General features: G+C 36.0%; 5 protein-coding genes across 15 annotated transcripts; 3 read left to right on the plus strand and 2 right to left on the minus strand.

Moving 5' to 3' along the window:
* Positions 1-351: 351 nt before the first annotated feature.
* On the minus strand, positions 352-5,972 carry slmb (beta-transducin repeat containing E3 ubiquitin protein ligase slmb). 5 transcript variants are annotated; one of them, XM_066396602.1, is made up of 10 exons: positions 5,716-5,972; positions 2,497-2,731; positions 2,178-2,364; positions 1,856-2,120; positions 1,602-1,793; positions 1,404-1,547; positions 1,200-1,318; positions 957-1,146; positions 750-903; positions 352-685 (listed from the first exon to the last, which is right to left on the minus strand). In XM_066396602.1, the coding sequence occupies exons 1-10, from the start codon at positions 5,767-5,769 to the stop codon at positions 657-659; spliced, it is 1,569 nt and encodes a 522-aa protein (XP_066252699.1). In that variant the 5' UTR covers positions 5,770-5,972; the 3' UTR covers positions 352-656. The 5 variants fall into 5 exon arrangements, with proteins under 5 accessions (XP_066252699.1, XP_066252702.1, XP_066252701.1 ...); XM_066396605.1 differs by lacking the exon at positions 5,716-5,972 and adding an exon at positions 5,338-5,622; XM_066396604.1 differs by lacking the exon at positions 5,716-5,972 and adding an exon at positions 5,316-5,622.
* Positions 5,973-6,553: 581 nt separating this feature from the next.
* LOC136412968 (oxaloacetate decarboxylase, mitochondrial-like) lies at positions 6,554-7,724 on the plus strand. Of its 2 annotated transcripts, none has more exons than XM_066396246.1 (5): positions 6,554-6,705; positions 6,763-6,859; positions 6,909-7,052; positions 7,096-7,255; positions 7,496-7,724. In XM_066396246.1, the coding sequence occupies exons 1-5, from the start codon at positions 6,611-6,613 to the stop codon at positions 7,684-7,686; spliced, it is 687 nt and encodes a 228-aa protein (XP_066252343.1). In that variant the 5' UTR covers positions 6,554-6,610; the 3' UTR covers positions 7,687-7,724. The 2 variants fall into 2 exon arrangements, with proteins under 2 accessions (XP_066252343.1, XP_066252344.1); XM_066396247.1 differs by having other exon boundaries at positions 7,105-7,255.
* A 395-nt stretch (positions 7,725-8,119) lies between these two features.
* Positions 8,120-10,365, minus strand: prtp (pretaporter). Its single transcript, XM_066396244.1, has 7 exons — positions 10,120-10,365; positions 9,823-10,069; positions 9,636-9,773; positions 9,426-9,581; positions 8,984-9,140; positions 8,757-8,932; positions 8,120-8,698 (listed from the first exon to the last, which is right to left on the minus strand). Exons 1-7 carry the CDS (start codon positions 10,272-10,274, stop codon positions 8,573-8,575), a joined length of 1,155 nt encoding a protein of 384 aa, XP_066252341.1. The 5' UTR covers positions 10,275-10,365; the 3' UTR covers positions 8,120-8,572.
* A 301-nt stretch (positions 10,366-10,666) lies between these two features.
* LOC136412827 (receptor expression-enhancing protein 4-like) lies at positions 10,667-20,626 on the plus strand. 6 transcript variants are annotated; one of them, XM_066396001.1, is made up of 10 exons: positions 10,667-10,916; positions 14,447-14,519; positions 14,953-15,029; positions 15,341-15,461; positions 15,676-15,777; positions 17,214-17,338; positions 17,389-17,531; positions 17,579-17,736; positions 17,789-18,741; positions 19,168-20,626. In XM_066396001.1, coding segments are annotated over exons 1-10 (1,785 nt in total). In that variant the 5' UTR covers positions 10,667-10,884; the 3' UTR covers positions 19,169-20,626. The 6 variants fall into 6 exon arrangements, with proteins under 6 accessions (XP_066252098.1, XP_066252095.1, XP_066252097.1 ...); XM_066395998.1 differs by having other exon boundaries at positions 17,789-18,699; XM_066396000.1 differs by having other exon boundaries at positions 10,668-10,916; positions 17,789-18,775.
* On the plus strand, positions 20,386-25,070 carry LOC136413188 (organic cation/carnitine transporter 2-like). Its single transcript, XM_066396581.1, has 9 exons — positions 20,386-20,421; positions 21,301-21,546; positions 22,496-22,602; positions 22,754-22,914; positions 22,968-23,157; positions 23,215-23,452; positions 23,703-23,916; positions 23,971-24,146; positions 24,202-25,070. Exons 1-9 carry the CDS (start codon positions 20,386-20,388, stop codon positions 24,364-24,366), a joined length of 1,533 nt encoding a protein of 510 aa, XP_066252678.1. The 3' UTR covers positions 24,367-25,070.
* Positions 25,071-26,058: the final 988 nt, after the last annotated feature.

Below are 26,058 nucleotides of genomic sequence, written 5' to 3' on the forward strand. Positions count from 1 at the left end.
TCGTACATTTACACACCACTCGCTAAATTTATTTTATTAGGAAATTAAATACTTAACGAAAACGTTTTGTGGATTACAACACTTTCCTTCGGGTCCTGCCCTAACGAAAACTCAAAACGGTCTACTTACCATAAAAACTCCAGGCAAGAAAAAAGCCGTAATCCCATATGTGAAGAAATATTGGCATTTCAGTTAATAATAGTCATGATTTTTGTGTATTTTGATGGTTTATCACTGACCTTGCAAGGCGAACAAACACAGCGGTCCTCTGTTAACGAAAGTGAATTCTATCTATTCGTTTTCCAAGCTTCACTTGAAAAACCAGCAGACATGGACCTATTCCGAGCTGTCAAAATCCTGGACAAAAGGCTCTTTCATTAACAAGGAAGCATCGTCTACCACACTTATTGCTAACGCATGTTTGAGACGAAAACAATGGTGAACAATAAGCACATTTGATTCGGACTACGAACAGTAGAGATCTTTTTTTTTAACAAACTAACCCAACACAGATCAATACGCTTAAATTCATTCTGTAATAATATACGCCGTCACCGTAGATAAGTTACGTGCCGGTTGGCATCATCCACAGGACGCAGATCATTGGTAAATCACTTTTTAACATTATTTTTTATACACCTAATCGCACAACCGCTTTAGTCCACTCGTGTTTCACTCCAAATGGCTGGAAATAGAAGGGAAAATATCGTGATTACAATAAAGGCATTTTAAATATTTAAACAACTCACGTGAAGAAGGCGTCGACCCACAACCGGCAGCGTTACTGATAGACGATTCCGGAATCGAATTCAAGAAATCCCAAATAAGGATGGTGTCGTCGTGCGAACTGCTCACTATTTGGAATTCGTCAAATTGCAGTCTGAAAACGCGTCCGCTGTGCTCCTAAAGAGACATAAAAAATTGAAAATGCAACACCAACACAAAAGGAGGCTCACCACTAATGTGCGCAGACATAGTGAATTAGTCGAAGTTCTAGGATCCAAGGCGGCCAGTAGGTCCCACACTTTGATTTTGCCATCATAAGCCCCGCTGACTATGCGTTTATTGTCGAAGCGTATACATCTGACAAGCTCCTCGTGACCCTCCAAAACGCGCAAACAGGATCCACTCTCAATATCCCACAGTCTTAAAATATCCCAGAATTTTGCAATGATGTCTAATGAAATTTATGAACTTACCTTATGGTATTGTCTGAACTGCCACTGACCACCAAACCGTCCCGATATTGTAGACAAGCAATGCCACGTTTGTGTCCGTTCAAGGTACGCACGAATTCGCAGGTTGAAGTATTCCAAACCTGAAAAGAATCAAAGTATTTTATATATCTTTTAATAAGTTAGCTTTAAATTTTTTATGTTAACCTGCAAATAATAAAATCGTACCTTTATCGTACGGTCCCCACTAGCAGACACAATATATTTCTCATCGAAATCCACTACGTTTACAGCGGCGCGATGGCCCACCAACACGCGTCTAAGAGATATTTCTGAAGGCGAGACCATATCCCAAACGGCAATTGAACGATCCTGAAGAATTGCAAAGATTAAAAACGAAATTGGAAGCAAAAGTGGCACTGGTACCTTGGAACAAGTAACCATCATCCCGTTATTGAACCTTAAGTGCAAAACAGCTTCGCAATGGTGTATTAACGTAGTAACCATTTCCCCAGTATGCACGTTCCATACTCGGACTGTACTATCGCTGCTACCACTTATGATCACCTTGTCGTCGTACTGCAGACAGAGTACTGACCCTGTGTGTCCAATAAGCACCTAAAATGTACATTTTTTTATAGTAACACTTCAAAAACTTTACAACCGAACCAAACAATCACCTTTGTACATTGCAAAGTACTCCTATCCCATATTTTAATGGTATTGTCCCTTAACCCAGACACAATTTTCTGGTCGTCGTACTGCAGACAATACACCCCTTTACTGTTTTCTGATCTACAGTTAATTCGTTGCAAAATATGCTTCCCGTTGCGCCAATTACTTTCGATGCTATCGATATCTCCGATTATTTTGGGATATAGAGCGCGATAGAAACTGTGCGGTCTATGATTCTCTCCTGGACGGGGTTTGAATAAGTACTGTATCCTGCAAGAAAATAAATCGATATGCCTCTTTCTGAACATGCAGGGATCATTTACTTACCAGCCCCTTCTCTCTGCTAATCCTCTCCAAAGGGAGACGGTTCGCACCTTTCTTTCTATCAGCTTTTTCCAAAGCATTCCTTCAGATATCACACGGAACCATTCTTTGCAAACGAGTTCGGCATTTCTTAAACTATCAGCATCCAAATATGACAAAATGTTTTCGGCTACATGGTCTAAACCTTTCTCTGCTCAAAAACAACAAAAATCTATTAGAATGAGACATTTTGGCACAATCACAAGACATTGGAAAGCGGATATCGGGAATTGTAAAATACAGAAAGTTAAGTGAAGACAAATTGCGTTTTTCGAGAACTTACTTGGCAATAATGAAATGAAATCTCTTTGCAGCATGGGTTTCAAGTAGGAATTTATGTGTCCGTGTTGATAGTGACACATTCGGGACAGCAAATTCTCCACAAACTCCACTTGGTCCGTTTCGCTCCATTTCTCGAAGTACCTCAGACAGGATTCGCGTTCCACGTTGAAGTTGGCCGAGGAAGCCGAGTCTTTTTTTCTAGTGGTGTCGTATGGAAGGATAGTCGTCATTGGATACTGAAAATAGGAAATAATGGGAGTCTAGACCTTAAAGCGCGGATAAAATTCCTGTACAATCAACACTTAAAATTGCCAATCAGGGCAGCGTCCTCGTTGCCGTCTCTGATAATTTATGAAGTGAAGATTTTCGCTCCACATATAAATCGAGGTTGGACGTGACAATTTTTATTTTCTTCTCGATCCTTATTTGACTGACTTATTACACTCGTGCAATTAAAAGCGAAAGTCTTGTTAAGTCTGAGGTGCGAAATTGCAAATAAAATATAAAAGTGACTTCAGCACACTCAAATATAAGGTTAGCGAGACAGGCTAATTGATTTATCATTAATGACAAAGTCCATAATTGGCCGATTTGTTCTATATCAATATTGGCAAGGACGGGGTAATTATTTAAATTTTTTCCGCCTTATATCTGTATTTAAGTGCGATTTTATAGGGTTAACACACCACGGTCAGCGCTATAGATGGCTGCACGTCAAGAACTAAATGTTTTAATTATAAATGCACCAAGAATTAATTAAATACAACGCAGCAAGAAAGTGTTATTAACAGATTAGTTAACCGAGTTCAATGACAACGGTTTAATATCACAGCGAGGCAAACAAGAAAGAAAAAAATTGTTTGATATCACCTTACAGAAACCAGTAGGTTTTGAAGACATTCGGCTTTCACCTGTTAAGTGCAGGATTATTTCTAGATATACAAGTTTATTTCAAAGTATTTACTAGAATAATGAATCATTAATTAGCTTACGAGAAATCGCTTATTTTAGGAAATAAAGACATAAGATATCGGCGTATGCGAACCTATAAAAATTTAATCTCTAGTGGAGATAGATCCTTCTGCGTCAACGATTTCTACGTTTTTTTATTCATTTAATAGGCTTGAAGTGGAACTCGACTGAGAAAATAACTGGACCTTGATGCCATATCCCTTTCAACCATAAACAGGCAAAAAATCGTGATATGCCAAAACTGACGCAAATGCCAAGCCCCGATAAAAAAAACCCATCCTGCCCTAGAAATGCAATTTCTCAACATTAAAGTGGAGGTTTGGGCAAACACAATGTACATTCATGCTACTGTGGAGACAAATGCGTAAAGAACAAAGAACCATCTCAATTATCAACGAGCAAGTACTGTCCACCGAACAGGTTACAGGTACGCAATAGCCGGTTTCTAAGTTCGGTACTGTGGTTCAGTAGGTTCACCTTTGGAAGGCGAGGATGGAACTGTCTTTGTCGGCCCATTATGACCACCGGCAGTAGTTAATGCTCTTATCTTCACTGGTTATTGAACTGTTTGACTCACCCACTTTGGCCTAAGCGCAACTAAAATGGTGTAAAATTTCCCCATTGATTACATTGCAACTGAAAATCAACTGAAACTTGTGGCACTAATTTGGACAATCTCAAAGACAATATTCAATGTCATTAACAGTAGGTTGTATGGTAATTACCTCCAGGCAATAATTATTAACAAAGGAAATGTTTGTGAAATTAAAAATCCTTATGTTTCAGCTATTAATACACATTGTCGTATCCCAATTTCTCAATTGTAACATGCTACCTAATTTCCCTCCAAAGTCCCAGTCACCTTCATCCTTGATCTATTCGCCTTGAATTAACTAAATGATTTGCTTAAAGGTTTTATGAACTTTTCGCATGGCTATACAATATAAGAAATGTGCAAGAAGTTTCTCAATCGCCACGCCATTATTTTTTATGCAATGGTGCAATAGGTGCCACTGCTTTGATTCATCATTAATCGTCTAGAGAAAGTCACCTGGTGATTAGTACATGATTGTAATTAAGCAATGATACTTTCCTTTTTTGAAATTTCGGTGTTGTTTACTCACATTGACTATACAAAAAGCTCCTGAATAACTTCTTACAGTTTGCATACTGAGGTCTCACCCATATATTCTAATTAATTTGATTTTATTGTACTGAATTGAGTGGATTGGTAACAGTCAGGTAACAACCCTCCACCTCAACTTGGGTCCTGATTCTATAGAAACCGTTAAGAGTGAGAATTCAATTATTGTCAATGACTCATGTTCCTATAAAACAAGGTCCCTTAGGTCTATTGTGGCTCACTTTATGTAATGATTTTGCTCTAAAATATGTTCAGGTTTCCATGCAACTTACAAGGTGCCCCTTTTACAATATTAGTTTTAGTCTATCTCAAGAAGGATATGTTCAATCGTTCATCATATATAGCACAAATAAAGTCTTGCAGCTTTGGAAAAGTATTCTCTTTAAACTTATTATTATGTTGATACAGAAGAATAATTTGATGAAGATGAATAGAAACCACCTCAGAAATATCCCAAAGTACAACGAAAATATCTCGAAATACCTTAGAAATCCTGCAATGCAGTTTTTACTGTTTATGTATAAAGAAGTTTTTACCTACATCAAATATAACAAGTTTATCTTATTCCCACTGTTATGCAAGACATAAAACCTAAATTCCTTAAAAAGGTCAGTTATATTCTTCACCAATAAATGCTTATTGTTTGGCCCAACAAAGAAACTTGTGTATTATTAGAATTTCTCCTTGTGCATGTAAATACTCACTTTTACAGTTAGGCAGACATACCTAATGGTGTTCTACTTAACCTGAAGATGCTCTTCTTGCTGAAGGTAGATCTTTCTGCTCATGCACTAAACTCTTTGGCTGTTTATCAATTATTGATTTAATGAACTAAATAATTAAAGGCACTATTGTTAATTAACGAGGGGTAACGTTTTAGAAATAGGAAGCAAATACAGCAAATGCACGCAAGCGGCAAGGCTGAGATTGACAGATGGATGACAGCTTTTATAGGTGCAAAAAACTTGCCCAGGTAAAATCGGCTATTCATGCGATTCCTGGAATGCTCTCAGTAGATATTCGCGGAAATATGACTGTTGAATGCGCGGCGGACCTCTCGCAACAATAATCATACGAATGGGAAATGGATAAACGTAAATTTACCTGAGTGTTGCTACCAGTAACGTCTTCGATCTTATCCGTTTCCATTTTAATCATTTTTTCAGTTTTTATTTGAACTATCTATGTACTAGGTTTAAACTAATTGATTAGCTATGTCTCCGGCACCTAAACCGAACACTTCCACATAATTTTGAGACGGAAAACGTTGTATAATTGCACAATTTTACCGAGAAACTCAAAACTAATGATCCGCCATGAAATCCAAAGAGAACAATTGAACAGAGACCAACACCAGTCAGAGAAAACAATTGAAGAATGACAAAGACAGGCAGGGTTCAGTTTTGACATTTAACAGAAGGTAGACATAGTTACTAAATTTGACAATGGCAGTTGAAAAGAATGTACACTTGCATTTGTAAAGGCACAAATATCTTTACAATATTTTTTTGTTGACCTAATCTATTGAAATTATCAAACCCCATATAAAACACCCTGCCCAAGCAATTCTATCAAGGGATTGTCAAAACTCCGCACACTCTAATTGTACTATGACTAGTACAATCTTCAGTTATGCACCCATGGAAGTTTATCAAAAAGGTGACGTATGTCACGCACGTGCTAAACAGGAAGGTGGCAATAGCGCAAGTTCAATTTTCCTCCTAATCAGCTGTTTTCGTTTAAATTATTGGCGCCTTTCATTAAATAATTAAATAAATTAAAAAAATTAAATAATTCTCCAAAATGGACATCATTAAAACGCTCATGACGTATTAAACTTTGTCCATGAAATCTTGACAACCACATATATTGTCTGGCTATCACTGAATTACACGAAAATGCAAGGCAAGTTGTTCTAAAATAATTTTACCAAATATAGCGAATCCCTTATGTAACAACATAACTAGTTTTCGCTTTGAATTACTATTTGACAAATCTAATGCTAACTAAACATGTATTCTTCTCAACCTTAGATTCCTTAGAGAACTTCGCATGTAGGAGCACAAAATGTATAGGAGTAGCGGCCAATTACAGGTAAAAAAACTTATAACTAAATCACACTCAAGCACTACAACCATCAGACTGAATAAGGTCCCTCTTGAAAATCTTAAACCGCCCGGAACCGGAATTCCCAGATTTCTTCATCAAGCCCCCAAGCTCCTACATAACAGAAGGACAAAAAATTATTGTAAGAAAGTCTTCACCATTGACCTTTTTATTTTACATGAAGCTTGTAGATTCCCAAGGGATTTTCTGTTAATGAAGAAATTGAACTGGGAATTGTGATTGGTCAGCAATGCAAAAACGTGTCTGAAAGTAAGGCTATGGATGTAGTTGCCGGCTACTGCATAGCTTTAGACATGACTGCAACTTGCAAGCTTGTAATTTTAAAAATCGAACTTAGTTCAGTAGATTTCAATACAGATTCTGCAGGGAACAGCTAGGAAAACTGGTGGCAGTTGGACTTTGGGAAAAGGTTTTGATACTGCTTGCCCCCTCAGCCGATTTATCTCTAAAGGGGATATTTCAGACCCTCATAATGTAGAACTTTGGTGCAAAATTAATGGAGAAGAAAAGCAACGAGGTCAGTATAGAACAGGGCATTCTTATACAAAAATATAGGGTGATCATTCAAAAAGACCCTGAAGAAAGCTGTGAATAAAAAATGTATATATTTTTGAATCTTGAAAACTCAAAAAAAATGTTTTTATGTTTTGACTCCTTTTATTTCAGTTATTACCAACTTTTCTATATGAATAATTTAAACTATTTCTTGAGACACCTTATACAGCAAGATCATCTTTATATTGAATTGTTGTTTTAGGCAATACCAAAGATCTTCTGTTCAACATACCGTTTCTAATCTCATATATTTCAAGATATTTAACTCTGGAACCAAACGACATTATCATTACAGGCTCCCCTCCAGGTATGGGGCCAGTGAAAAAGGGTGATATCATTGAGGGTGGGATAAATGAGGTGGCTAGTGTAAAGTTTGAGGTCGAGAGCGAGTAAACGTTAGTCAATTATAGTCATAATAATAAATAAAACAACCCTGCTTTCGTTTATTTAATATCCTAAGCCATATTTACTCAGCTAATGCGGTCCTGAAAAAAAATCGAGATGTTCATAATCCTATATAATTAACGGTATGACTTTGTAACATCCTACATATCTCTACAGCAGTATATGTTATAGTTATGTGTCGTTAACAATGGATGTACATAGTTACAGAATTCAGGTCTAAACGTAGTTATAGTCACATAGGTTGATGTGTACGCTATTAAAACAGAACTTACAGTTTCAGCCACATCTGCAGGACTCAAAATTCCAAACTGAAAGCCCAATTCGCTTTATAAACCAGGTTCAAATATTTAAGGTCAATTTTATTTTTACACATAATTATCTTTATATTACACGAAAATGGCAATTAATCTATGGAAAAGACTTAAATTATAATTCAGATTTAATTGACATATTCAGGACAACACAGAAAACTACCGACAGGTAATATTTGCTCATCCTATATACTATGGAAATATCACAAAATAAAAACCTAACACCTTTAAACAAGTCTCTGAAGTTATACCCATGTAATAATACTAAAATCCGGGTCATTCTGACCAATATTAGTACCCACTTTTCTCGATAAAATACCTAACCATTTATAAGTTAAATGTCCCGGAATGACAACAATCCCTGATATGCACATTTGTATGGAATTAAAGTATATAGTGGCAGTACACTGTGGAATAAATTAATAACAATAGAACCACATACAAATAGACTACTGCAACCAAAGTATTTCGCCATTTTGTCAAGAAATACTTAGATTGCAACGCAACACATAAAAAACATGCAAAAAAATTATTTAAATGACTAGAATTGAAATTTGGCATGGTTAAAGTTCATCATGACCTAAATGCTGGTTTACAAACTCAGACAAATCGTCTAGATCACGGTTTCCATTATACTCGGAGATTTTCTGGCCATCTTTATAGAGAAATAGAGAAGGAAATCCATCAATCTAAAACACATGAATGCACTCCTCAATCTCTTCTCTTTGATACGCAAGTTAAACTTACTTCTTGCTCATTGCAAAACTCCCTATTATCTGGCACAGTACAATCCACTTTTCCAATTTTAACCACTCCTTCATTTTGGTATTTCTTTCCTAATTGTTCCCAAGTGGGAGCGAGTCGTTTGCAATGTCCACACCACGGAGAGTAAAAATCGACAAAAGTAATCCCAAACTTTATTTCTAAAACGTAACCAAATGCAAACGTGAATACGCAATTGCAACACGGCAAACCTTCACTAAAGGCGTCAGCATTCAGCTCAACAACAGGCTGATCTTCAGTTTCTTTTGTTAGCTTAGAGTCTGATTTTTCTGAGCCTTCAGACCCAGACATTTGATTTATGTAATTTTTTAAGTCATCCAATGACCTGTCTCCTGAATACTTTCCAATCTGGATGAATTGTAAAGTGAATTATTAGTAAATGTTTACAAACTCTAATATTCCTAAAGAAATAATATTTTTCCAAGCATAAACAAAGCCACTTATCAGTTCTTTGTTATGGGTCGATGAAAGTTCATTAAAAACTCATAAAATTTACATATTATTGCAAATAAAAGCTAGTCTTATCAGTCTACCTGTTAAGTGAGAAATTAGTGATAACATAAGATGTTAACATTCACACTACTTGTCTGATAAACTTATTTATTTTCATCTCTTAAGTTCTGAAGTGCTCACCTTTTGGCCATTTTCAAACCACAATAAAGTGGGATAACCTTTCACGTCATGATTAGTACAAATGGCTCTGAACTCTGTACAGTCAATTTTAGCAATGGAGATTTCATCATTGAATTCCATGGCTTTTGCAAGGTCCTGCCATATAGGAGCCAATCTCTAACAACAATTTTCCTGTTGAGAAGTGGAATTTCATTGGATTAAATAACTTACTTGGCAATGACCACACCATGGAGCATAGAACTTAACAAAGGCTTTGCCTTTCTCAATGATTTTTTCAAAGTTATCATTGTTTAATTCTTTGAGAGGTGATTCTTTGGTTGCTACTAAGCCTGGAGGAGTATCTTCATCCTAAAGATATGATTTAAATGTTTTTCATGGCAGAATGTAGAAGAAATACCTGTCTAATTTGTTCATTAATAAAGTTCGTCAATGTGGGTAAATCTCTAGTGCCCCGAAATTTTACACCAGTATTGTCTCCAGGTTTAAAGAACTTAAGAGTGGGATATCCAGTTACATCTTGATCAGAACAAATCTTAGCGTCAGTAGTACAATCAACTTTAGCCACTCGAATATTTGTATCTTCTTCATTAAGCATTTCCGCCAACTGATCCCAAGTTGGGGCCAATCGCTGGCAATGTCCACACCTCAACAAAGACTCTAAATTTTGAACAAAGTAACTGATCTTGAAACTTACCAAGGAGCATAGAACATTATAAAGTGATTCTTTTGTGAAATTGAGTCTGCGAAATTGTCCTCAGTGTACTTGAAGGTGTGGATATCTTCGTGTCCCGTGATGTGGGGCACTAAGAAACTGACCATTAAGAACAGGTAAATGTTAAGGATGAACATTGTCTTTTCTCCCCGAGAGCAATACGATTCGAAGTTTAATTTAGTACTGGAAACGCGATAATAAATGAAATTCAAAATTTTGTCAGAATCATTTTATTTTGACGTACGTTAATGTCTCTTTTGGCAGATAGAAATAACAATACATGTATTAGTAATAGTATAATTATGTTTGTGTACAAAATGTAGATTTTGTTTAATGAGCGTAAATATGTTTAAATCTACTTGAAAGTTTATTTCATACGTTTCTATTAGTAAGTATAATATTGCTAGGCAAATGTCTGACGTTTACAACTAGAAAATATCAATGTTTTGAATGTTTAAGTTAAGTAAATGTTTACCTCAATTTCGAGACGAGACCCATCTGGCTAAACGTCAATGTCACGTGTCAATTAGTAAAACAAAAGACGAAAACAAATGAAAATCAACATCACATTAACATCAACAACATGAAGTAGAGAGGTCGATGCTTGCTCCAGAATCAGTTGGAAACCAAAACTGAATTGAAACTTTTTTTCCAAATGTTACATAAATTCTATTCTAATAGCAGTGAAAAGGGGCCATTGCAGTGATTTTTTAGAGTGTGATCTCCAAATTTTAAAGCACAAATATCATGATCTCATCAATAATCAGCAGGGTCGTAATGTAAGTAATTAAATATAAGCCAGTTAAAAAGTCCTAGTTTAAGAACTAAAAAATGGGAGATTTGTACGTTTCGAAGGCATTTTTATGTCGTTAAAAGTGCCTTGAGACTGCCAAGTTTAGAATCAATTTTAAACCTTGAAGGGGATCTTTGTTATTGTCCAGCTACTGTTATTTTTATTAGATTTTTTATAGAAGTCACAAAGAAATTAGACATTTTTAAGCGTTGGACAAGCCTGTGCCTTAACTAAAGACAAAGGAGTATTATGCTTTAACATTTCGCACTTATTACGTCGTAAATAAAAAAAAGACAAAAATCTGGTCTTTAGGGCATTTTCAAAAACTCAACATTCACTTCACAGGCCTCAAGAGTGTCAGGTTTAGAACCGTCTTTAAACCTTGAATAGAACCAAAAGCTTGTTATTATGCATCTAATCACGGTTTTATTTGATTTTCTGATTATAATTTCCAGGCAATTGGCTATCCTTGGATATGCCTTTGCTTGAACCTAGCTGAAAATGCAAATGAGTAATGATACACTTAAGAAGCACTCAGGCTCATCAAGGTATTATCTGGTGCAAGAATTGGGCCTTGTGCAACTGTATAGAATTACAATAGCGTCTTTTTCTATGTCTAAAAGATCACATTTATGCAATTGCTAAACAGGTACTGAGACAATCACTAAAACTAATGATGGGCTGCACTGAGGTTTCACATTTTGCGACCATAAATGTTGGGTTTTGACGCATGTATCCATTATAATTTGGTGACACGAATGCATTTTAATTTTTAAACAAATAGTTCCTGCATTGAAATCTTCTGTGAAACCCTCTAATTTACATAATTTTAATGGTTCATCAAATCTTTGTTCATTTCAATGCTCATTTGGTAATACTCATGGTCAAAAGTGTGTTTCCATTCATTTTTCATGTATGCTCATTAATCTAAACCACTATACCACCAAGTGGACCTACTTTGCAGACGGATAGGCGCAAAAATAATATTTAGAACAAAAAATTTTAATGGTGAAATTTGTTTTTTCTCTATAATAGCAACCACTAACCGGTAAAAAGAAAGTCACAAAGAGCAGTTTCTGCAGACATTGACCTTCACTATGTACATAAATGGGTTGATCTTGGCTGACAGAAATAAGAGAATAACACAATACTTTTCCTCAATATAGAGTTAGTGCACGTTCAAAATTCAAGGGTCGGCACCACGCTGAAAAAGCATTATTGTGAGCCTGACCGTCTAGCAGTGTGAGTGCTTTTACGTCATATCTGGTAGATGACCATCATTAGCCCATAAATGGTAATCTCAGGACTGTGCTTGATGCAAGAGAACTTGATTTTATCGTCTCCCAATCTTTTCGAGTGCAAGTTCTATTAATATGATCGCGTTTAATTGAACTAAATCAATTACAAAAAAATCCATGGTCTACTTCCTCGTAAATAAATTACAAATTTATTCTCGCCGATTTCCATTTATTTTTAATAGGATGTGTCGTCATTTTCGGTTGTTCATGCATGTTAGAAACTCATGTCCCAACTCCAGTTTTTGTCTCCTGCATTGTCTCCCATCCCATCTGCTTTGGTTTACAGCTATAAATAATTTCATGCCATTTTTGGATGATTGCCAATGTTTGGCCACGTTGAGATCAAGCTGCATTGCGATACATTCATCGAGGCATAAATACCTAGATAAAGTTCGGTTTCAAATGGTTGATTTTCGTTAAAAATCCTAATGAAAGTTCCACCCAGCATGTCCCAAAAGCTCAAACCAGAGGTGCGGATCATAGTGAACATTTGGAACGATGTGGTGGTCATTTATGTATGATTATGATTTATCGACTGACTAGGTAACAAACTTTATTATTTAAGAACATATTTTTGGATGCTTGACTGGCCATGATTAGTTATGTAAATATTCGCCTATAAAATTGGTTTATTTGCCTTAGCACAGGTTAGAATTAAAGCTACAAATAGTCATAGCTTGGCAACAGGAAGTAACAACAACCAGTCAACGGTAAAGCCCATTGGGGCACTAATTAGTATTGCATGTGGCATGTGGTGGTATCACAGTTCCACATGTATAGTCCCACAATTCTGCTTTTTTAATTCGTATATCTATCTATACCTCATTAGCCAGTTTAATCATCAGGGTCAGCGTTCAAAACCAACCAAGCGATCGTTCGAATCCCTAATTTGAAAATCAAATTTCATTCCAATCAGCGGGTCTTCGGCGGGCTAGTGTTACAATAATTATTAATTGTGCAACATTAATCGGGAGTAATAATGGAAACTGTAGTGTGCTAGGTTGGAATAACAATATGCGATTTAAAAATATAACACTATTAATTTCTCGATAATACAAGAGCGGAAGCGAAGAGCAAAGACCCTTTGGTGTAAGTGTCTGAGAAAACGTGTTGAGAATGTTTCTACTGGTTCTGATTTCTTTGTGTGCACCTCCCTTATTTATATGTGATACACATATGGACTTCGTTACAGTACATTGATAGGGGTAGTTTGAACTTTAAACAGTACTGAGACCTCCGGTCTTAATTAATTACAATTTGATGATTTAGCTATATCAGACAAAGAAATTGTGTTTCTAAATAAATATAAATTCTACCTATGTTTTAACATTGCCCTTAGGTTCCCACGTAAGAGGAAAACGCATAGGCGTAACCTGAGGTATATTACAAAACAATGGTGTAAATAGGTAGTTCGTATACTACTATCAACACTTGTCTTAGTTAAATCTCTTCCTCTTAATCACCGTTTCTATTTAAAGTCAGGAAAAGAGAGTAAAAGCAACAAGGGGCAAGGAACTCTCAAGTGCAGATCATCCCAAAATACATCGCACTGGCTCCTTCATGTCCCTATCTTCTCGTTCTATTTATCTTTAGTGAAACGTAAAATTTTCTGGAAATTACTGCGGTGGGTGTTCAATTTTTGCGGCACTTTGTTTTAGTAATAATCTTCATGTAGATCATTAATTATTTCATGCCACATTTCATCGTAACAATAAGTTGCTATTAAAACGATTACTGCGTGGCAAACGGGCAAAGAAGCATAAAATCGAGGTTTGTTTCGGGTAATGTGTATCGTGTAATCTTAGGGGATAAATAATCAGGATCTAAGGCTAACTAGGAGTCATTACATTTACTTAGTAGTCAAGTTAATGGTCCATAAAATCTAAGAAATCCCACTGCGTTTGATTATTAAAACCCACACGTTTATTAAGTCTCTGAGTAAATATTTTGCTACGCTACTGGGTGATACACGCCCTAAATATTACGTGTTTTACTCATAATTTTAGCATTATTGTCTTTAAATGCCTTGGACGCTACAAAATACAATGGTCCGATAACGTGAGTCACATTACAGTGGTTTTAAACGCACTAGGTGGTATCATTTTTCTTTCTTAAAAGAACTTTCCTTTTATGAGTCATCTGACTTGTAGGTTTCGCTTAATTTTTAAAATTATTACCTCCCTAGTAACCCAAGCTAATCTTGCTTTTTTCCTTTCAGAATAGTCTTTGGTACCCTTTATCCCGCCTACGCCTCGTATAAGGCCGTGAAGACGAAAAATGTCAAGGAATACGTAAGTAATCAGGCTCGACAATACCTCTGCTCGTTACCAAGTTGTTGATCGAGTTAAAAACTTATAAAAGCCTGTTTTTTTCTTTGTTTAACTAGTGCAACTGAAACCGCGCTTAGCGACTACTAAAAAGCACCATATTTTCATAATGTTGCGTTTGATATCAAATTCGTGTTCTAACAAAGAACGTGACGGTTGGCTGATCATAAAGGAAGTACACAAATTTCTTTTTCTATGAACGTGTCGCACCAATTATTTATGTGTCGGCCTAAAATAATTTGTGAGTTAGTACCTACCAATAGATGCGTTTCTGGTTTGTGTATTCAAAGAGGGATCATTGACTCTGCATTTATTTATGTGATGCAATTTCGTTAATTCGGTCATGAAGACCAGTTTTTACGACTTCTCAGAGTCTAATGTTTACCTCTATTTTTAGGTAAAATGGATGATGTACTGGATTGTATTCGCTCTGTTTACGTGCGCAGAAACTTTCACAGACATATTCCTTAGTTGGTAAGTGCAAAAATCATAAGAATGTTTCATTTTTTTAAAATTCTTAAACATGAAATTCTTGCTTTCGCCAAATTGTCAAGATTATTACCTTAAAAAAAAATACAGAAAAAGTTTATTTATTTTTAAGAACGATAATTTTGTTTGTTATTTCAATCAAATCATCTAAAGATCCATAATTTACCCAGAGCAGTCGGGCAGATCGGCTTAATGAATTTGAAGATGTGTGAGATGAATGAATGTGAAAATAAATGAGATTTTAAAAAATCGCTTTTTTCAAATTTTGCACCAATTCAGTGTTTACACATTTTCAGGTTCCCGTTTTATTACGAGATAAAGGTAATCCTGGTAATATGGTTGCTTTCGCCGGCTACGAAAGGATCCAGTATTCTCTACAGGAAATTTGTCCACCCTATGCTAAGCAGCAGGGAACAGGTAAGTCTGAAAATTATCTCGATTTTTAAAGTCGTCCAAGCGTGTCTCAGTTGCAATTTTATAGCTTACACAATCAAATGTTTTTTTTACAAAATCCCATTAATAGTTTTATCGATTATTTTCATATTTTCCAGGCCACTAATTAATCTTTCTGTTATGGTTTTTGATTCTTAAAGTTGCAGAAATACATTTTATAACTAATTCTATTACCTAGGAAATTGATGAGTACATTTCCAAAGCCAAAGAACAAAGCTACAAACAAGTTTTGGGCTTAGGACAAAAGGGGGTTACTGTTCTTATGCAAACCGCCATCAAGGTAAGTCAGAACATGTACTTATTGCATGAGAGGCATTAATATTTTATTTTCCGGCCATTTCAGCACAGCTTATTAGAGTTTATCTTGCAATTTTAGCGACTTTCTGAAAATGCATGTTGTTTCTTTTTTTGGTGTTTTTCTTGTTTGGCTGGCCAAGCTTTTGCTCAAATTGTTTCTTCTTCAGTAGACTTTTGTGTTCAAAGTAGGTTTTTAGTTAAAATTGGTATTTCATGAAATGCACCAAAATATTTATTGAAAAAAACCACTTAGTTGACTTGAACAAAATAGATTCTGATCAAGCTTATGAATGAACAAGATCCAGGAGAGCATAATTAGCAGAAACAGAAATATAATAATCAGGGCCATGAAGACTTAGAGACTCAAAAGTTAAATTTTTTAATATAGGAAAATGTCCCTAATTCTCTATAATTGTGAAATTAACTCTAAAAGCTTAACTAATATTCTCTAGGTATCTGTTGTCATTATACATATAGCACACCTTAATCACCTTATATATCGGGCGATCTTTAAATCAAAAAACCTCGCAGAAAGCGGTGAATCGTAAACGTAGGACGTTCATTAAGTCATTTACTATTCACCAATCATACATCTGACTGACAATAGATTAATAGATGAATATATCTAAGACATGCGATACTTACCGATACTTCAACACCTACTTGAGGTTTTTTTAATGGTCCCCCTTTTATCTCTATACACAGTCAGTGAGATCTGAAACTGTTCTGCGCTACCTTGCACAGCCGCCAATCGCTAGCTCCGATCAGACGGACGGTACTCAAGTTAATCTTGAGAATGTTCAACCTGTAAAATATCAAACTCACAATGGAAGGTACTTTGCAGAAGATTTCCAACTAGATGCTGCTGAAGAATTGAGAGAGAATATTATTAGTGATGATGAGGAGGAAATATTCGAGGCTCTAGTGGCTAAATCCGCGGTTATAGAGAAAGATGTCAAGAAACCGACAAAGGGGGTGAGAAGGACTACCAGAAAGAAAAAAACTGATGATGGGAGAAAGCAGTGATTTTTATGGTTTTAGTTAGTTTCTATTGAACGATCGAAATTATTGTGACGTTTGACTGTTTATTTTATAATTTAAGCTATATGTTTTTATGCCGATTATGACTGATTTTGGATTAGTAGTGCAGTAATTTCTGTTTTTTAAGTATATAATTTTAGCTTGGTATTTTTTTGAGGTTGTGATTTAAATAAATAAAAACAATACATTTGGTCTATAAATCCACACACACACACACACACACACACACACCGCAGCTCTGCATGGCTTTCTGTGACGTAACAAGTTCATTCTTAATACACGACAATGTGCAGTAAGTATACTTAAATCTTCTGTAACTAATCATTTAACTCCCCTTTTTGGCCATATTCTTATTTCTTACTAAAATGAGATTTTTAGAGCGGAGGAGGAATAGTAAGCCAACTAAAAAAATCCTACAGCCTCAGTGATCTCAGCGACCCCAGTAATTCCGCCAGTGACGAAGTTGATGACGTTCTAGTCACCGATCCTCGCTTAATTAGAAGGTTAGAACTGTTTTAAATAAGAAAACAGTTTCAAAACTAATAAATTTTAGGCGTAAATCTGGGCGCAGTCCACATCGCTCCAGTTCAGCTTCTTCAGCTTCCGTCTACTTTTCAGAAGTTGACGTTGTAGCCAAGAAAGTGGCGAGTGGTGAGGGAGTCGCAGAATTGAGGAGTATTGAGGATATAAGTTCCGGTCAGTGTTAGGAACTTTAAAGACTCTTGAAGATAATTTTCTTTTAGGATATTCGAGTGGTGAAGGTTTATATGTCGCTCATCAGCCCTTGAAGCTGCAATCTAGAGACAGCATTGCTAACCAAAGGACCAATTCCCTGACCCGATCTCGCTCAACTAGAGTTACCAGGTCTAGTGTTCCAAAGAAGTCTAGCATTACCAGTGACGTAAGTAATATCTTCTTCAAGATTCGGTAAGATCAGAAATGTGTGTGTTTAGGACAGCGACGAAAACGAAGTATTCGACACCAACATAGTGTTTTTTAACGATCGGGCGAGGAAAATACTGTCCGAAACGAACGATTCATCCTCCAGTGAGACAGAGTTTCATGATATTCCTGAAACTATAGGTTTTGAGTTGCATGGTAAAAGTTTTGTCGCCCTAGGCAAAAGTAACGTTGATAATAGTACTACGACCATAGTTAACATTAATAACAACCCTACAGAGTCTGAGTCTGTTGACAAGCAGGGGCATGACAGTAAATTAACTGCATGCGCCAGCGACCTTTCGATTTCGTCTTCAACATTAAGTTCTAACTTAACCAAGTTGTCGTCAGCTTTGTCGTCATTGTCTTCCTCTTTTGCTAACATTAAAGGAAATTCCGAAGAAGTAATGTCCTCACAAGTAATACCTTCACGGGGGGGAAAATACCACAAGAAACTGGCCCCATTACCGCCTCTACCCCCTAAAAAAGAAAATTCAGAAGGAAATCCAATCAAAGCCACTCTGGTATTGCAACCAGGCGTGGTGAGGAGCTTGAGCTCTAGTGCCGAAAGCCTCAACAAAGAGATATTTGTTAATTATTCCCCTAAAATGAGGCGTAGATCCAGAAACCGCAGTCCGGCCTCTGGAAGCGATTCTTCGGCTAAAAATCAAAACGCTTTCAGCAAAATGCTGCGTCTTCCGAAAAAGCTGAATATCCCGGGGAAAATCAAAGAGAAACGCAGTTCTTGGGGCGATTTTTTTAGTACTAATAAGAAATTGGTAGAAAGCAAAGTGCAATCTAAAAGCGATTGCAGCTTGGATGTTAATGCGGAAGATGGTGGTAAAGAAGTAGTGAAATCCATGCAGCGCAGTGGAAGTCAAGTGTCCATCAAGAGCCTCACAGACTCGCCCTTGGCACATAGAAGGTTAAGAGTTATTCGGAGATTTATAGACAATGATGTTGACTAGTAGGTGCTCCTAACCGGAGGCTTTTAGAGACAGGCATGATATTTTCCATTCAAGTGTGAAATGGCTCTTTTAGGCCTTTACTACTAACTTGAGCTTTTGTGTCTTGATCACTTACAATATGAACTGTCCAAGTGAAAGATCGATGCAGCGAAACTTTTCGTCATTTTTGATAGCGATATATGCTCACAATCCCTTTAATTTATTAATTTCTGCTAAGGCATTTCCAGGATGGAGGCCTCAAAAATAACGAAAAATATTGGTGTATTGGTGTTTTCCGTGCTCGATTTATATTTTACCAGTTTTTGTCCGAACAATCATCTAAAACGTGACCTTCAGTGTGTTTTTTCCACTAGAAAATTCTGTGTTTTTTAAAATTATATTATTTAACCAAGAATAATAAAATATTAATTAATCTTTATTTTTAGGACCACTCAAGTGCCACTTTGCCTCGCACTAAAAAGTCAACGAAGAAGAAAACCATATGAGTCCATAGTGTGAGGAAGAAGGAGGAGCGCGAGTAATCTGAGGTTTCGCCTTCTTTTAAGTGTGATAAATCATCGTAAACAATTGTTTCCCTTATAAGCTCAAATTATGTTTACGAAAATGATTGCAGCACAAAAATTCAAGCACAAAATTTGACTTTATTGTTCAAACTCTTAATTTTGACACTCATATATTGTCCTATTTGAGGCTATTAAAGGTCCTCCAGAAGGACGAGTTGGCCGCGACCCCAAGTGGCACCACTCATAATTTCATTTATTGTGAATGAACGTATTTTACGAAGACACAATGTGGTGAGTCTATGGGAGCCCTTACTATTCCCTAAAAGTGTGATTTACATAGTTTGTTAATGTGTCATTTTAACTAGAGATGGCCAGTTATTGTGTTGCGAATTTTAAAGGATTTATTATTAGGTTAATTGAAAATATTGCTTACAGGCCATAGTCCTACATGTCAAGCCTAGATAATATACCTTTTTAATTTAGTTAAAATTATAGCAAATGTATTAGCATAAAACCATATCAAGGCATAGCTCCTTCATGTATATCTGCAAAAGTGATAATCAGGTAGCTCTGTGACTTTTTCCCTCCTCGTAATCATGATTTCATGGACGTGATCAAAACTCTTTAGTTCTTTAAAATATATGCAAATTACGATAAAGCAAGAATATAGTGATATTCGAAAAATTGTCCTGTGGAATAAGCGCTTCCTTCCACTAACTGATGCAAGCGTCCCCTAAGGGCATTAGATCAGCACCATATTTAACTGGGAGTTACAAGGAATGCGAGAGAAATAAGGATTTTAAATGAGTACTGTATCAGAAACACGTATGAGGCGTAATAGGTAAACCATAGGTGTTGCCAATGCAAAGGCACATCACAAATTTTTGGGGACTTTGAATCAGTCACGTATTTAAACGATATTGTTATTAAGATCCAATTTTTGAATTACCCCTCGTATATATGGGGAGCTCGTACCTTCAGCGGCGTTGCCATAGGCAACCAGTCAATTACCAAACAATATTTAATTTAAACCTTTGGCTTTAATTCTTTTCCCTCCTTTTAATGCGCATTTTGACCGCATCCATGAGAGCTTTACGTTGTATGTGACATTAAATAATAAGTAAGCATTACGTTTTTCCTATGTACAGTGATAAAATCATCCTACCCTCATTAAAAGTAATATTTAAGGGAGTACTGCGTGTGCAATAGATTTAGGAGAATCTGGCATCTAGTACGAAAAAGCTTTTTAAAGCATTGTTATAGGTTTTTTACTATTCAAATACCTACATATGTTACATGTGATTGAAATAATTTTAACGTCGATGTTTGCCAAACTAACATTCAATTTTATGAATGGTTAAATATACGCGATTTGAGAAAATATTATAACGCAATTTATTCCTCTACCTATACCATTGACTTTTTGTTCCCCGCCATATAGAGGGTGTCCCAAAAGTCACAAGTGAGCAAAACGTCAATATTAAATGCAGCTGATAATACTGTGCAATTCCAACCTTGCTTGTGTGTAAGTCCTTATTCCCAAATAGGAAAAAGAAAGAACAAGCAGATTGCTGCATAACAATGTTAAATAACATATTTATTTTACAAGATCATTAAAAAACTTAATTTGTTGTCTACGCTACTGCGCTGGACTCGAGCCACTGTACTTTTCAGGCTCAATTCGGAAATCGTAGCTCGATAATTTTTAACTTGGCCGAGAAATATTCGAAGCGACGCGCACACGAATGTTCAATTGTTTTCAACCGTGATGACGTTCCAAGGCCACCTTCGACAAACATGCCAAAACAATCCCCAACGTTTAGAGACGATAAACAAAACAATATTTATTGATTTTTCAAAGCAGCTTGAAGAAGTCCTACTTCAAATCGGAAAATGGGGAAAATTCCAATTTTTTTATTACCTATGCCTGAGTTTCGCGGTTGTATTTTCAGTATTTCCCATGAACTATATATTTTTGGCCCGTAATATTAAGTACCGGTAAGTTATATTTAACTCCTTGACGTTCTGGCGAAGGCGTTATTTTCATTGGAATAGTTTTCCCGGTGTTCAATAGAAGAATGTGACTTGAAAACCCCAACGTACAATTCAAATTTTCTTCCTCTTTACGTACCTTTTAGGGATGATCTTCCAGAGAGATGTCTGAGGTATCCGCCATATTCAGCTACGAATAGATCAGCTCTGGACTTATGCAGTAATAACTCCAAAATAAGTGATAGCTCTATCACTATCAAATGCTCCGAGTTTGTCTTTGAAATAAAGGAGGTCACCATAGTACATGATGTATATATATTTACTATACATATACAGAGTGTTCCTTAATGTCACGCTAATATTTTGAGGCGTGATTTTCCAGGTCATTTTATGAAGAAAAGTTCCTATGAACATGTGTCCGCAACAGCCTAAATTTTTAGCTACAGGATGTTGAAATTTTTCTTTAAAAATCATTATTTTTAAATTTGTCACAAAGTACTTTAGATATTACTTTCAATTTTGGTGTGCGTTAATACGACATAAAACTCTGTATTTTAACAAGGAAAATAATTCTATTGCTTAACCAGTGGCGTCCCTGCACACATGTATTTCGATTTTATTTACAAAAAAGTGGTACGTTACTGGCATTTTTCGCGGGAATATTTTTTCTGATTAGGCTTGTCAATTCTACATGAAAAAGATCTCTTGTACTTTTCTCGTTAGATGATACATTCTTGTATTGTATTGTATTCTGATTAAAACAATAAAATTAATCAATTTGTTTATTTTAAGAGTTTATTATAAATGATTATTTTATATTAAATATTATATATTTTGTAATTTATTATAAGAGACCCTTTTCATGTAGAATTGATCAGTCTAATTAGAAAAAATATTGCCTTGAAAAAATGTGGGTAATGTATTCCTTTTTTCGTCAATAATATCGGAAGATGTATGCAGGGACGCCACTGGTTGAGCAATAGAATTACTTTTCTTACTATAATACTGGGTTTTATGTCTTATTAACATACACCAAAATTGAAAGTAATGTCTAAAATAATTTTTGAGAAATTTAAAAATAACGATTTGAACAGAAAAAATTCAACACTATAGCTAAAAATTTGGGCCGTTGCGGACATGTATTCATATGATCTTTTCTACACAAAATGACCAGAGAAATCACAACCTGAAATATTAGCACGACAATACTGTATACTTTACTACTATGCATATACAGTAACTTTTGTGATTTATTTAGTTCGGCATCTTTTGCCCAGAAAACCTGTGGAAGCTGACATTGGTGGGTACCATAAGCGCTTCAGGCGAACTGGTCAGTCTCGTATATTCAGGATTTTTGTCGGACAGGTATACGAATTCATTAATCACGGTCTCTGAAAGTGGCTTTTTGCCTACATGGATTCCTAAGCTATATATCATTCTCTCCATACAGTTAAAAAGAAATTTCTCAAATTAATGGAATTCAACAGTGATATTAATCCCAAACAACTATCCACAGATATGGACGCAAAACTATAATGTGTGCCAGCCTATTGATGAGCAGCATTTCCGGACTTTTAAAGTCGCTGTCCCTGAACTATTACACAGAACAGTTCCTGGTTTTCGAGTTTCTGGACACAGCCTTACGGGGTGCCACATATGGGGCTGCCTTTGTGTTGGGTATAATTTGGAGAATTGTGAAAACTTTATTTAAGTAACAGAAAGTTCTCTAGCAATGGAACTAGTAGCAGTTAAAGATCGAAATCTAGAAAACACAATTATTACTTGCGTCTATGTTTTAGGGCAAGTCATTTTTGGTATCGCAGCCTGGTTGATACTATCATGGAGAATCTTGATCAGGATTCTTTATTTTCCAGGACTTCTCGCGATCCCCTTGTGGATACTCCTGCCAGAGTCTTTAAGGTATTAAAGTTCAAAATTTTCTACGAACTTTTGCGTTTTGAGGCGACGATATTTTAGGTGGCTGCTATCGAAGCATAAATCTAAAAAAGCTATTGACATTCTGCATTATATTGCTCACGTTAATCACCAAGAAATTTCTTTAGAAGATACACAAGGTCTACAAAGAGCTTTTGATAAATCTTGCAGTGAAGAGACAGACAGTAGCGCTTTAAAGCAGTCGCAAAGTGGGTCATATTTGGATGTTTTGAAGCACCCAGTTCTTCTAATGAGGTTTCTACACTGCTCACTTACGTGGGTAAGGGAAACGTTGAGAATTTTATGAGTTTTTTGTGACAAATATGCCTTATTATGCCACACATGCCTTTTTTTCATTTCCTTCCCGCTAGATTTTCTCATGGAATGAGAACTACGAAAATATCAGGACAAAAATTTGAATTAATTTACATTTTTTGCACAAACTTGTTGGATTTTCAAGCGATAAAATCTGCTGAATCGATCAATACATTTATCTTCAGAATATGCCCTTAAACTTATATCTTTGGCAGATATGCTGCACCTTCGTGTTCTACGGTTTAACAATCCATTCAGTGGACGTTTCCGAGAGCATTTACCTCAGTTTTATATTTTCCGCAGTAGCTGAGACACCTGGTTACGTAATATATTACTATGCTAACGAGAAATGGGGCCGTCGAAGACTGATGTCTTCCACCCTAATTCTGGGCGGTGCATTTTGCCTGGCTGTGGGCTTTTTGCCAGAGAGTAATAATAAAAGCGTCTCCGAAAGAAGAGTTTTAAATGAATAATGTATTGCAGGTTGGGTGAAACTAGTGGCCTTCTTTTGCGGCAAATATTGCTTCACTGTTGCTTATATTGTTCTCTATGGGTTTACCACAGAGTTGTTTCCTACTTCCTCAAGGCATGCCATGTTCTGCATGTGCTCCATGTTTGGGAGGTTCGGCTCTATGGTTACTCCGCAAATTCCATTACTGGTATAAGTAAAACCAACTAAAAATTTTAATTTTTTTTGCAATATATTGTTTACAGGCCCGCGTTTGGAAGCCCCTACCTCTCTTCTTATTGAGCTTTATGGCAGCATCTTTCGGAACTTTAGCGCTGTGTTTTCCGGAGACTTCCCACGTTCCTTTACCTCATACAATTGACGAGGCTGTGCATATTAGGGGGCATGTTAGAGGCCAAGTCACTAAATAGATCCAAAGTATCCAGCACCATAATCAATGCAGTCGTTTGTATTCAAAACCAGCGAAAGCTATAAACATAAAACCCGTTATATGCAGGATGTGCCCATTCTTATACATCTACTTTCCAGGAAAAGTTTAAATTGCGCCTCATTTTCTATTTTAGAAGCAACAATGAAGCTGAACTTCTATATTGCATCTGAGAGACCCTCCAGACTTTTTTGAACATCATTTAATGACTAGTTTTTAGTTTTGGAAGTTGGAAGTGGTCTTGTTCCATGTTGGAAACGTGATAGGGGAAAAGTTCCTATAAAAGAACTAGAAACAAAAGCAATATCGCTTACTTATATGAATTCTTGGCATTTATATTCATCTCTGCTTAATGCTACCACTCACACTTTTATTCAACAATCCAATTTTCCTGAGAAACATTTCCCGAGAGGGCCGAAATACGTTGCAAAATATTTTTAATATTGCCATATTCCGTTCATGTTTTCAATTTTGTTCGTTTCGAGAGATGAAAAATTGACTTCCAGTTTGCGGTTGTGTTATTTAAACTTCAATTTTTAACCTCTTTCTATACTTCCGACTAATAGAACCGCCATTTATAGCCAAAAAGGAGAATTTATATTACTTGATCGAGGTGGTAAATGGGAATATTGGGGAGATTTAGGCACGTACTGAAATGTTTTTTCTTTATTATTGTAGAATTTTGAGCTTAAATACCTTATCTAGTGGAGAAAAGTTAAATCGGAACAAATCCGATCTCAGTAAGGCAGATAAGGTCTTTATCATGTGTCAGGATACATTAACTTTTCTGATACGTATTTTAAAATAGAATGAATGATTTGAAACCATATGCATTTTTGTAGATTAATAACTTTCTTAAGAGCTTACAATAGTAATATTCATGTTAGTTCAATAACATCATCAAAAAGTTTTTTGCCATTTTTATAGAAACTTCTCTCACCATATTGTCAAGAATTTTCTGCATCGCTTGAAAATTAATTATAGTGTTTTAGTGCCTGAAGGAGTATCTTTACTGGATTTTAATCGATCATTTCCTGACCTTAAATGCCACCGGCGATCTCGGTTTCACAATTCAAGAACTTTCGACATACATTTCCTTTTCAACACTTTTTGCGAAAACCAATATAAACTTTGTCGTAAGTTTATACTGTTCTCTATCTTGGGCGTCGGGGTAGTTTGTCATGGAAAAACGCGCAGCTTTAAAACGTAGAAAATCATTTATTTTTAGGGGGTATAATAAAAATGAAATATTTGCGCTTCTAGCATTGTTCCGGCGACTATTTGTTTGAAACTTTATCAATTTGATATTAGACCCTAGAGTGTATCAAAGGGGGCAAAACACGACGTATCGCTTGCTACGGCGTTTATTACTTGATATATTTCCTAATGTAATGGCGATAAATCTTGTCGTTGACAAATTTATAGAATAAACTGGGTTCGATTACAATTTATCACTTATTTTGGAACACAACAATACACTCATTGGTTATAATTGACTCGAAAGTAGAATGTGTGCGCTGGAAGAAAAAAGAAAAAACCACCCTCAAGGGGTAAACTGAAGTGGGACCTCCGCGATTTATTTCCATTTTAACAGCTATTACTAATAATTAAGACCTTAATATGCAGGCGGTGAGGCCAGGGCTGGCCTACAGAACGTGACTGGGTCAAAATAAAA

Source organism: Euwallacea similis, chromosome 13, assembly GCF_039881205.1.
Source record: "Euwallacea similis isolate ESF13 chromosome 13, ESF131.1, whole genome shotgun sequence".
Lineage (NCBI taxonomy): Eukaryota > Metazoa > Arthropoda > Insecta > Coleoptera > Curculionidae > Euwallacea > Euwallacea similis.

Bases quoted from the DNA above. Each gene is read 5' to 3' on its own strand.
- LOC136412827 (XM_066395998.1), top strand. From the start codon at position 10,885: ATGATCTCATCAATAATCAGCAGGGTCGTAAT. The intron at 14,520-14,952 runs GTAAGTAATCAG...CTCTATTTTTAG, and splicing joins CGAAAAATGTCAAGGAATAC to GTAAAATGGATGATGTACTG. The intron at 18,700-19,167 runs GTTAAGAGTTAT...CTTTATTTTTAG, and splicing joins TCGCCCTTGGCACATAGAAG to GACCACTCAAGTGCCACTTT.
- prtp (XM_066396244.1), bottom strand. From the start codon at position 10,274: ATGTTCATCCTTAACATTTACCTGTTCTTAATGGTCAGTTTCTTAGTG. The intron at 8,933-8,983 runs GTTTGCCGTGTT...GTTACGTTTTAG, and splicing joins TGCTGACGCCTTTAGTGAAG to AAATAAAGTTTGGGATTACT. The intron at 8,699-8,756 runs GTAAGTTTAACT...CATGTGTTTTAG, and splicing joins AGTTTTGCAATGAGCAAGAA to ATTGATGGATTTCCTTCTCT.
- LOC136412968 (XM_066396246.1), top strand. From the start codon at position 6,611: ATGCTAACTAAACATGTATTCTTCTCAACCTTAGATTCCTTAGAGAAC. The intron at 6,706-6,762 runs GTAAAAAAACTT...AGACTGAATAAG, and splicing joins GGAGTAGCGGCCAATTACAG to GTCCCTCTTGAAAATCTTAA. The intron at 7,053-7,095 runs GTAATTTTAAAA...ATTTCAATACAG, and splicing joins TGACTGCAACTTGCAAGCTT to ATTCTGCAGGGAACAGCTAG.
- slmb (XM_066396602.1), bottom strand. From the start codon at position 5,769: ATGATTAAAATGGAAACGGATAAGATCGAAGACGTTACTGGTAGCAAC. The intron at 2,121-2,177 runs GTAAGTAAATGA...ATTTTCTTGCAG, and splicing joins TTAGCAGAGAGAAGGGGCTG to GATACAGTACTTATTCAAAC. The intron at 1,147-1,199 runs GTAAGTTCATAA...GGATATTTTAAG, and splicing joins AGTTCAGACAATACCATAAG to ACTGTGGGATATTGAGAGTG.
- LOC136413188 (XM_066396581.1), top strand. From the start codon at position 20,386: ATGTACAGTGATAAAATCATCCTACCCTCATTAAAA. The intron at 20,422-21,300 runs GTAATATTTAAG...TCATTGGAATAG, and splicing joins TCATCCTACCCTCATTAAAA to TTTTCCCGGTGTTCAATAGA. The intron at 22,915-22,967 runs GTATAATTTGGA...AAAGTTCTCTAG, and splicing joins TGGGGCTGCCTTTGTGTTGG to CAATGGAACTAGTAGCAGTT.